Below are 12,000 nucleotides of genomic sequence, written 5' to 3' on the forward strand. Positions count from 1 at the left end.
CAGATGATGTATACATTTTTAAATAAAAAAATACCCCCCTTATGACAGATTTTGTGGTCCAGGGTCACATATGTAAATGTATATAACATATGTCATATGTATGCCATATAACATATGTATACCTACATAAACAAAAAAGCAAAGTCCACTAACTACCAGTTGTTTTTTTTAAAAGAGCAGTTTTGAAAAAAAAAAAAAAGCTGATTAATTAGAAAAGCCAAATGTTTTTAAGGTAAAAAAAGAGATCAATTTACCCATAAAACTGGATTTGGTTCATTCTCTGTAATGAATGCAGCAATTTGCGTGATTAAGCGTATGCATACCGTGCCCTGTGTATTTTGGAGTCTAGCATTGATAAAAGACCTGCCCTAAATATTATGAAATGTTTATAATGAAAAAACTTAAATAAGGCCTGCAGTTAAGAAGTTAGTTTCACAGATGTCCTTGAAAGGGACACGGGAGCATGAAACAGTAGCCTAAGCGATTGGAGTCCATAAATTCCCCCCTTCTTCCAAAGAGTTAAAGATTTGCCGTGCTCAAACATTACAGAGAGAAATTTATCTGATTATGGCAGTAATAATTACCCGGCTGTTTATTACAGATAGAGAAATAATTCATGCAGGCAATAGGCCATGGTGGCAATGACACTCCACATTTAGTAAATATGCAAGCCGCTCGCTTCTAATTACTCAAGCCCAGAGGAAGCTCTTATTAAGTGCTGGAACTTTAAGTGTCTTCCTGACAAGTGATAAATTGTTACATTGCACAAACTCTTGCTGTGGAATTGCTGCGGCGAACCCGGGTCTTGACTTCATTAAGGTATGCAAAGAAGGATAGTTGAATGAAGATGGACACTGGAACATAGCGGGCCTTGTCGTCAGGCTAGAGCTAATGAAACGACATGGAGCGTGCGGAGGGTGGGGGGATCCTTCATCGTTGGCAGGGAGAGAGGATGAGAGAGGGGTTGCCCTGACCCGGGCAGTCGCTGGCCTCCTATCATTGGCATGCCAGGCTGGTCGGTCCGTGCTAAATGGAAACCATTAGGAAAATTCAAATAATTTATTCAAGCGTCGGAGCCGTACAGATTAAAATCCTGGCGTCGAGACCTTCGAGGGGTGACTAATCAGTCAGTGGGTGATCCTGAGCCCAACGTGGAACAGATTGTCAGAATCAGCACGGTGATCTTTCACTTCACATCTTTGACTGATTGATCGTGACCTCAGAAGCGTTACATAAACAAGTCATTAATGCACTAACAGATAGCATCTACCGAAAGGTAGATGAGAGACAAAATGGACAAACGGAAAGGGGACGTCACAGCTCGAGAGACACTGAAAACTCACTAGTAAAATGATTATGCATGATTGTCTTTGTGCATTACTTTGCAATACTATAGCTTAATGTGCCTATGGGCCCTATCATACACCCGGCACAATGCAGCGCAATGCAAGTGTCTTTTAACCCAGTGCAATTATAATTTTCACGTTTAGCGCCACGTTGTTTAAATAGCAAATGCATCTGCGCCCAATGTTGCGCCCATGGGCGTTCTGGTCTGAAAATGTTCAGGCGCATTGTTGGCGCGTTGCTATTTTGAGGCAATTGAAATAGACTATGCCATTGACCAACTAAAACCTGTGGCCGGTTGCATAAAATTTCAAGACTAGTCTAGAATTTTTTTCTTCAAGACTGATCAAAACTGTTTTAAGTACACTGTCAAAAATAAAGGTACAAGGCTGTCACTGGGGCAGTACCCTTTAAAAAAGGTCCTAATATGTACCATTTAGGTACATATATGTACCTTTAAAGGTACATTTTGGCAGTTCAAAGTACTAATATGCACTCTTTGGGTACAGATGTGTACCTTTTTGGAAGGGTACTGTCCCAGTGACGACTTTTGTACCTTTATTTCTGAGAGTGTATGTTACATAGAAAGGCAGATTGGTCTAATTTAAATTCAAATAATAAGACTGATTAGCTCTAACTAATTGCTTGCTAGTTAGTCAGAATCATTCTTAAGACGCAGTCTTTACATCACGGCTATGTTTATGCAACCGGCCACTGGTCTAAAGTCAAAGGCGCAATAGTGTTTTTGTTATTTAATAAGCGCGTTAGAAATACGCGCCTATAAATGGGATGACAACGCTGGTTTGCTTACTACACACATGGATACGCAGCAGCGCAAAAAAGCTTTTAAATATAAAAATTAAAGTATTAAAATGTAAAAGATTATTAATGAGTCTCTTGGACATAAATGAGGACCGATTATGAGACATTAGAAGGCGTAAAGAGCTGCTTCAATTGTAGCCTGGTAAGTAAATAAATGCTTTGCTTTAAACAAATGCATCTATTTTTAAATGTTTTTTAAATGCTACTCCACGGATTTATTGTATATGATGACTCTGTACCTGTGGATATGATGAGATGAGAACCGTTTTTAAGTAATGCTTTAATGCTTATAATGTTTAAGTAATGCTTTAAAAAACTCACAGCGCTGTCCTAGTGCTGAAATGGCTCTCGGCACGTTTGTAAATTCTTTATCTCTTGTGTGTATTTTTAGAGTACAAACGTTTTCTTGCATATTTGCAAGTTATTTTATGAGATTACAATGATTATGTAGGATATTGATACATTTACAGAAATTAAAAGCCTGCTATTTTTACTTTGCTTTTAAAGGTTTTTATAAAAAAAAATACAAATAAAAACAACACAATATTTTTACATTAATCTTAAGCTGGTGGTATTCTTCCTCTGCTTAGTTTTTCAGTTTACAAATTCCGCTTTATAAATAGGGATTAGGCATCAGGCGCAAATTGCTTTTAAAGAGGATGAGAGCTAAGACTCTCATTGGTTTATTGCATGTTATGCCCAAAACACATCCATTACTCATTAGGAGAATAGGAACAACCCTTTAGGCCGTGCGTTTGGCGCATAAACCATTTTCCCTTCGTTAAATGAGCAAAAGTGGGTTTGGACCACTGATCTATATAAATGACTGGATTGCGCATGACGTCACAACTGTGAAGCCACCGCGCCGCCATGTTGGTATACCCAAACATTCCATTAAATCAATGGACGCGATCAGATTTTAATGATAAAACTTCACTTTACTAGTCTTCGTTTTTATATCTTAAGTTACCCTGTACATTATTACAACACAAACGTCCTAAGCATGTACATAGTTATTTACTGTAAGTTGTACATTTTAGTTTTTAATCAGTTATTATACATTCATCTTCATTACAGTATCAGATCAGCAGACAGACCGCAGCATATTTAGTATTAATGACAAACGTGCTTATTCTGAAATCTAAATAAATAATCATACTTTGTACCGTATGCAATAATTTGCTGGTTTTATGTTATCTAAACTTACAAGTTACCTAAACTTACAGTATTAAGAGAAATAACGCTTACCGTGTAGCTGAATGTCAAAAAAACTTTATTTATACCCGTGTCATTAACAGAATGCAGCAGACGCACTCACCTTAACGGTTTTTTATAAATCCATTTTCCTGCCCGATTAAAGCATAAACATTGCAAATAACACCAGAATTAACAGTTAATTTACGTACACTTATCCTTAAAATAATCTTGCGTGACTGATACGCTGTAAAGCGGGTGAATTTAAAACATGATTTTGAATGGAAGTCAATGACGCCGTCTGCCGGTTGGGTATACCAAGATGGCGGCTCGAACTCCGCGCTGGCTTCACCTCACGCTGTTACGTTAAGCGTTCTATGCGCAGTCCAGTCATTTATATAGATCAGTGGTTGGGACACGCCTGTTTAGACCGTGCGTTTTAGACAATGCGCTTAGATCGTTAAAATAGGGCCCTATATGTTTTATTATATACATCTATTTTGCTATTAAGCAGCCACTTTGCTATCTAGATATTGGCATTTGCATTGGCTATTGAAAACCATACATCTGACGACCACTACCAGGAACTCAGAAACACAGAGAAATACCAGTTTCCAACATCTGCAGGTCAACCTGCCAAACACAATGCATCGGTGTTTTTTTATTAAACATTGCAATGTGTTAGCATGATTCATAGGTGAAAAACCCCATTAAAAGAGAACATTCCCACTTTAAGTGAGATTGGGGGGTGTTGTCGGGAGTCAGCGATCCAAGGAGCACTTAACAGATCTACATTTAATTTTAGCAAGACCCTTAAGATATTTTCCAACAAAATATATTGGCCACATTAATAAAAGTGACTTCGTTTTTATCAAAAGTAAAAGAATATGCATCTTCCTCGTGCCCGAAGCAGGACTTTTTATAAATGTGGGGGTATGCACAAATCAGAGGCTCATTTTGGATTTCATAAAAAGTAACCAGGGGCCATTTATGCATAATTTGCTGCTAATGTAGCTACATGTCTTAAACATGCTGACATTCCTTTGTCTTTGTTAAAAATGCGGACGGTGGTCATTTCTATATAATTTAATGATGTCTTTAAGTTAAATTTTTTAAGCAATTTATCTGGAAATTTAGGTCCACATCAATCAAAGAGACAGAATTACAATAATGATGAAATTGTAACAAATGTGAAATAAAAGGATCTGCTTAATAAAAGAAAAAAATCCCACCTGATTTGATTATTCTTCCTTGTTAATCCTTCCAAATATCTCTTGCGTGCATAATAATTGTGTACGTACTTTCTAACATAATAGCCCCGCCATCTCTTCTGTATCTGCAGAAAAGGGTACATTTTGATTATAATTGCCTGATTCAGTCCCACTGAAAAATCACAAAACATATTTTTTATAATCGGAAAAGTAAAAGTTACGTTTATGAAAGTCAAATCAAAGGCAGAGACAATTCAGTCACTGTCGCTTTAAGGCTGGCACTCATTGTCACTACATGAAGAATGAGGGTGCTAGTTAGTGTCACTATGACAACACTACTGAGGGCCCAAACCAAAGAGGACACTTGTCCTTCAGACTCATTAGGTGTTTGAAACAATAGCAAGTTAAAACAATAAGAAGGTAAAAACAAAACAAAACAAGAATTACCACTGATCAGTAGTCAATAGATAATTTTAAATAAAGTAATTGCAGGCTTGGATTCTGAGTTCTTCGTGACCTCTTAGACTAGTAAAATCAATGATGCATATTGCACAATTAGATCTAATACAAATCGGGACCCCCTTGTAAACACTGATTTCTATTAAAAGGCTAACACAGTGGCCTTTAGTAAAGAGCGTGATGAACACTTTATAAGAAAACAAAATGACTAAACAAAGCTTTTGAGTTCTCTATTCATTACAATACCTTGAAAATACACAAGTGACTACTTGATCGGTGACCTTGAATATATCTTCTATCAGTAGTATATTTTTAAGTACTATGATATTAATTATCAAACATAATGCATGATGCAAACTTTCCCATGTAGCTTTCCAAACTCAAAGAGACAAATAACAGTCTATTTTATTTATCCAAAACACCCAAACTGTGCCTAAAAAGATCCTTTTTTTTAAATAACTGTTCACTGTAACCTTGCTGTTTTCTCTTCTGCAGATTTTTACATTACTTCATCTTTCTGGACATAGCACTATCTTTTACAAGGCCTATAAAAGCTGTCTATCCTGTTAAACAGCTTCTGCTTGTGTCTAAGTGCTGACGGGACCTTTAGTCTCATATTCTGTGACCCCTTAAAAGAGGTCAGGATTCATTTTTCAAATTATGCTCGCATAACAGAACTGAATGAGGAATACCGGGTGGGCTCTAGATTTAACACAGAAGATCTGCGTATAAATCACTTACTCTGTTCACATTTCTTGTGATGTCCAAACATCACAGCGGAAATATGCAATCCTCTGTAGAAATACAACATTTTTTCAAGCTATGAAATTTTGTAAGACTTATAAAATTCTTCACCTCAGGGAAAAACAATTGTAAAACTAAAGTTTCAATGCATACCAATAGGTCTATAAAAGTGCCAATGTATCACTGATGTATAGGCTGTGAAACACAGCACGTTGAACACGTTGCTACTATTTTACACAAACCATATGGAGCGGTTTGCCGGACAGGGTTTAAGATTAGTCTCAGACTAAAATGCATGTTTGCAAGCTTGAACTGACATACCTTAAATTATGTCAGTAATGTTATTTTGTAAGGTATGTTTGTAGAAAATACTTAAATATCCTAATATTTCTAAGGCCTAGCCATGGATTAATTTAAACCCTGTCCTGGAAAACCACCTTTAAAACTGATTGGAGAAAATATTGTTGCAAATTCTTGCTTATTTAGACAAATTATTTTAAATACTTAAAGGGACATATCACAAAAAGTCGTTCCTCTTAGTGCTATAATTGGGTCCCCAGTGCTTCTATCAACCGAATCTGAAATGTGAAACCGAACAACCCAGTAACTTAGTTTTGGTAAACCATTTCCTGCAAGCATGTTAAAAATAGGTTATTGAAATTTGCCTCCCCTTGTGATGTCAGAAAGGGATCATCTTATAATAAAAACGCCTCTTAATCTGCACTGTCCAACCACGGCATTGCCATTTAGTGCAGAGATCAGCTCATTTGCATTTAAAAGGACACACCCAAAAACGCACATTTTGCTCACACCTACAAAGTAGAAATTTTAACATGCTGTAATAAATTATCTATATGGCATTTTGAGCTAAAACTTCACATACGAACTCTGGAGACACCAAAGATTTATTTACATTTTAAAAAGGTCTTGTGAAATGTCCCCTTTATGCTAGTATGCATGATTTGTTTATTAATATTAATATAATATTATATAGATGTATTGTAATTGTAAAATAGAATCATATCAGGCCTCATTGTCAATTTTGATGCAGTTATCAAGCAGCAGTAAAATCTGTTTACAGATTTCATCCAAATCAAATGTTTGACTTTACACACACTAAATAACATGAGAAATATTTACCTTGACAGCCAACTTATTGTAGAAATGTATCTTCATGATAAAATATGCTGCCTGTGAAGAAAGGAAGATAGCATTACACTACAACCACTGCGACTGGGCCCTCTGATGTGTTCTCAACAAGCGAGGAACAAAACCCTCTTCATACATAATACATAAAAGTCATAGAGACACAGCAGTAGATAAGAGGGTGGAGTGGCAAGTCATACTTTGTATTGAAAGGAAGTGCCTGCTTTTAATATGTAATGCAGACATGGCTGGGAAAATCTATGAAAGCAATGCCGGTAACTAATGGAGATGTATGATGGTAAAATGCTCTTTGCTTAGTTGATAATCAATAGAATTCCACTGAGGATGGACCGACTGACCATGGCGGAAAATATTCATAACACAAGACTATTGCTGGATCCCAAACCGCCTACTTCCATACTATATAGTACGTAAAAAGCGCTACTTTACGTACTATATAGTATGGAAGTAGGCGGTTTGGGATCCAGCATATGATTTACTTGAAAGTGTTAAATGATAATGAGAATAAAAGACCTTACTTACAAATGACAAAAACCCCCAAAACCCTTCTGTTTTATAAATCGATTCCTGTTCATAAAGTTACTTTACAGTATTCTTCAGATCTCGGATCCATTTCCATTTCATATAACGCAACATTTTTCATATTGAACATAAGGTAACTTCTATAATAAAACAATGCACTAGTGCTGCACGGCATTGAAGAAAACATTATATGCAGTAACTTGCTAAATGATATGATAAACGATACGCAATACAATAATACTTTAAGTCTGTAAAATCTATTCAAAGTTATTAACATATGTTTAAATACTGAAAATCAAATAACAAAAATACTTTTCACATTCTTTCTGATTGTTGACCCTCTTCCACACATTAGAGCACACACACAAGCACTCGTGACAGACTGTTAAAAAAAATTTGACTATTGAAGAATTCAAATTATTCAAAGCATTCTATCGAAAATCAATATGATTTGTCAAATTACAAACGTACAATATGTCAGATAAATATAAGTCATGGCATGCGTGTTAACCGCTTAATGTTGATGAGGACTGCCATAACCTAATCAATAATATAGTTATTGCTAACTATTTCGATATGCATATTGCCATATGCACATTTGCGCAATCATTTCGATATATATTGTGCATCCCTACAATGCAAAAATTTGGAAGACATAAAATACTACGTCTAATGCAGGTCAAGCAGGAAAATACACCATTACGTGGCATGAGGCTGAACAATTAGGCGTAATATAATCTATTACATGCCCCTCTTAGTTTTTATTAATTAGAAAAACTAGCCCTTAGTTGTTGACCCCTGTAAAACATGGGTAAGATAAAAGCATCATATCAAAAATCAATATGATTTGTCAAACTAGAAACTTACAGTATGTCAGATAAATGTAAGTCATGGCATGCCTGTTAACCGCTTAATGTTAATGAGGACTGCCATAACCTAATCAATAATACATGTTACTACAACTTACCTTTAGTCTGTGTCTGAACAGCTTCCGTGCAATGAACCCTCTCCATATTTTCTGTATTGATGTTGCATTTTCATGCAGATGACTGAAAAAATATTTTAAGCAACAACGAATAAGCTTTAATTTTAACACCAGACATCTAAGACTTCTAAGAGAAGATTAACTTCAAAAGTAATCCTTTTAGGGAATAACTCTAACCCCTTTTTTCTTCTGCCTGCCTGTGGTGGGTCATTTTCGACAACTCTACATTTGCATTTATCATTAACCCCCCTCTAAATGCATGTCTATGGCAACTCTGAACTTAACATGGCCATCAATTTCCAAAAGGCCATTTATAACTCCCAAAAAATCAATGCGTGTAGGACGGTGGCAACCCTGGAGCGGCACTCAAGAAGTCTAGATTGCGCCTAATTAGCCACTTAACACATTGATCAATTAACTAAAGAAATCTAAATTAACCTACTGTCTGGGAGTTTGTCTGCTCAATGCACAGAAATATGCCGAGGTCACACACTGTAGCACCCTGTGCATCAGCTTACATCCAAAGACTGGATGCAGAAGATTTAGGGTTAAAGGGATAGTGAAAATTACAATTCTGTCATTATTTACGCACTCTCATGTTGTTACAATCCTGTATACATTTCTTTGTTCTGATGAACACTTATGCTACGTACACACCAAACGCAGGGCATCGCGTTACTTGCTCTAGATTAGTCGTAAGATTTAACTTTGTGTCATGCGAATTTTTCACTCGAGTTGAATATTTTCAACTTGGGCGAAGACGTGTTAAGGGGGTCGCACACGGCCGTGTTCCCTGTCTAGGACAACTCGGAGGTATTGTAAACCGGAAGTGCACATTAAATAGCGCGAGCTTCGTCAGATAGCGTCTACTTCAAAATGCAAAATATACGTTAGCAGCCAATGTTAATCGTTAATGATTTGGGACAAATATGATGTTATTTAATGTTAAACTATGTGAGTGGCGCTCTGTGCCCCGACAAGGATTTGAGCAACTTCCTGAGTCGTAGCTGGATGGCGCGGACAGGCGCCACCTGTCAGCGCCGGTGTGCATATGAAGAGTTTCGTTGCAAAACGAGATACCACCGTTTTTTTAATTGTTCAGAAATCTTGTTTTTTGGTTGTGCCTTCCAATTAATTTCAATTCAACTGCAGTTGGTTTGTTTTGATTTAAACCTTCATAACATAAAAAATACAGCTCAGTAGCACCATAAAACAAAATAATAACATGATAACGTAATAATAAACATGTTTTGACAAAAATGTAAAAAAAAATGGATTTATCTCGTTTTGCAACAAAACTCTTCATATATAAAGCAATGTGTTTGAGTTTTTTAGAATGGCGCGGCACTGAGCTGCGCGTCCTGTGTGCGACCCCCTTTAAAGGGCAAATAGCGTGTCTTTGTTTTGCGTCAAAGCGCCGTCCATATGTCTGATCGCGTCTTTGCATTTCGCTGCAAACGCGCCACCCATATCGCATCATTCGCATCGCCCCACGCGAGGACTCGTCTGAGCGCGTCTTTGCATTGACTTTGTATGTAATCTACTCGTGCAAATCGTTGAACTCGCATTTGGTGTGTATGCCCCATTAGGAAGATATTATGAGGAATGTTTGTTTCCAAACCGTTCATGAGCCCCATTCCATAGTAGGAAAAAACAATACTATGGAAGTGAATGGGGCTTATGAACAGTTTGGTTACAAACATTCCTCAAAATATCTTCCTTCGTGTTTATCAGAACAAAGAAATTTATACAGGATTGTAACAACACGAGAGTGCGTAAATAATGACAGAATTTTCATTTTTGAGTGAACTATCCCTTAAGGAGCCACATATGCAGAGAATGTACAAATAATGTTTTGTTCTTATTAATAGATTTATTAAATATATACACTAATCCCTTAATGTTTCTGTAGTTACATTAGTAATTTATGACAACAGTTACATCATTGTACTTCCTGAAGTATGAATAACAAAACAACGTAAAATTCTCTTACCTCAGGTATCCTCTCACCTGGCAGCCTCTGAACCAGCTCTGAATTTTGACAGCAGCCTGATTCTCTTTCTTCCTGTGTTCCTCAGCAATCCTGTAACATTAGAAGCTTTACTAAAAACTACTGAACTGCTCATGAATGCTTTCTAATCAAGACCTGACATGAAGCTAAGTTAACATGGTATGGAGAGGACACTTGTTGACTGTGTTTATTTTACGCGTAGATTAATTTAAACCACAAAAATATTCTCAGATGTAACGAACTTAACAAGTTTCTATATATTTAGTATCGATTTAATTACCTGTTTCTGATAAAATACTGCTCTTTGATTTGCTCAAGCTGACTGTAAAGTTTCACAAGCGTCGCCATGTTTTCAGCGTTTGAGGGTTTCCATGACGACGGAAGAGACCATCGGTACAATGGGGTTGGTGCTGGCGCGTGCTGGAAAGTTCAGTGAAAGTTTAACGGACACGCAGGTTGCTATTTATCATATATCTGACTGCTTATGACTGCTTATTTAATTTCTGATTTAAAAAATGACTTTTTGATTTGTCAAGTTTCACGAGTGTCGCCATGTTTGCAGCGTTTGACCGTGTCGTTGACAACGCATGCAAGAGTTCATCAGCACACTGCGGGACGCTGACGCAGGCAAGGACGCGAAATGTTGCCAGATCATGTTACGAGGGATGACATGAACCTAAAACAAACGCGAATCAAATTCAAATCCTGTCTTTTACTAATTAAACGAAAAGCAACAACCCTTATCCGCATTTTTTCCCTTTATTGATTTCCTAAAGTGCCCCTCATAGGTGGAATTAAACATGCCCAAATACGTAAATTATACCAGGACCAGGCAACAATTATACGCGGATGTATGACACCAAGTGGGGGAATTTCGGATGCAGGTATGCAGTCGATTCTTGTAAACAATTCACTTTGGTTATTAATTCACAGTTCTATTTCAGTTTTTCAAGCATTTCAATGGGTTGCTAAACTTTTAAAAGTTTGACAGTGTAGCGAATACAATCAATATAACTAGTTTTTGGACAACCCTTCCACTTACCGTATGTTTATGTGTCCAGTAGTAACATGATAATATACATTCTGCAAAAAAAAAATATATATATATATATATATATACATTTTAGCTTGTGTTTTTAAACAAAACTGAAATATCAATCTTTTAAGAGGATATTCACTCTCTCTCTCTTTTTGATATTCTGTCTGGTTGATAGAGGCATATGCAGTACAAGGCGTCCTACAAGTTCTCGACAATACAGATAACCACTGACAGACGCCAGCCAATTTGCTGTCCCGCTGCACCAGAGCAAAGCGCTAGAAATATGGGCAGAGGAGTGACCCTTTGGCTGTGTCGCCCATCCATCCGAACCCGGTGGTGGGCTGGCCACCGTGGTAATTGCCTGCGAAACAGTGTTTTGACAAGCCAGACGGGTGTAAGCCATCATTCTAGCAGCACGGTGATGAGGTGTCACCTGAAGAGAGCTGTTGAGAGCCCACATGTTTACATGCAGCCAGGTGACCCAGTTTTGCCCTGCATCCGA

The 12,000-nt window shown here is 37.1% G+C and overlaps 1 protein-coding gene and 1 long non-coding RNA gene across 4 annotated transcripts in view; one reads left to right on the forward strand and one right to left on the reverse strand.

Annotated features, from left to right (window-relative positions):
* spata17 (spermatogenesis associated 17) overlaps positions 1 to 10,956 on the reverse strand; it is a 45,805-nt gene extending 34,849 nt beyond the window's left edge. For both annotated transcript variants that reach the window (XR_008635866.2, XM_055172648.2), the window contains exons 1-5: positions 10,740 to 10,956; positions 10,442 to 10,531; positions 8,431 to 8,512; positions 6,915 to 6,965; positions 4,593 to 4,696 (exon numbers count right to left, since the gene is read on the reverse strand). Coding sequence is in view for 1 of the 2 variants with exons in the window: in XM_055172648.2 (XP_055028623.2) it covers positions 4,593 to 4,696; positions 6,915 to 6,965; positions 8,431 to 8,512; positions 10,442 to 10,531; positions 10,740 to 10,807 (395 nt within the window). In the remaining variant the exon portion in view is untranslated. The remainder of the gene's footprint in view (positions 1 to 4,592; positions 4,697 to 6,914; positions 6,966 to 8,430; positions 8,513 to 10,441; positions 10,532 to 10,739) is intronic.
* A 250-nt stretch (positions 10,957 to 11,206) lies between these two features.
* LOC129417814 (uncharacterized) overlaps positions 11,207 to 12,000 on the forward strand; it is a 73,203-nt gene continuing 72,409 nt past the window's right edge. For both annotated transcript variants that reach the window (XR_008635867.2, XR_008635869.2), the window contains exons 1-2: positions 11,207 to 11,343; positions 11,674 to 11,974. This is a non-coding gene — a long non-coding RNA (uncharacterized lncRNA). The remainder of the gene's footprint in view (positions 11,344 to 11,673; positions 11,975 to 12,000) is intronic.

The sequence above is a fragment of the Misgurnus anguillicaudatus genome, chromosome 7 (genome assembly GCF_027580225.2).
Source record: "Misgurnus anguillicaudatus chromosome 7, ASM2758022v2, whole genome shotgun sequence".
Lineage (NCBI taxonomy): Eukaryota > Metazoa > Chordata > Actinopteri > Cypriniformes > Cobitidae > Misgurnus > Misgurnus anguillicaudatus.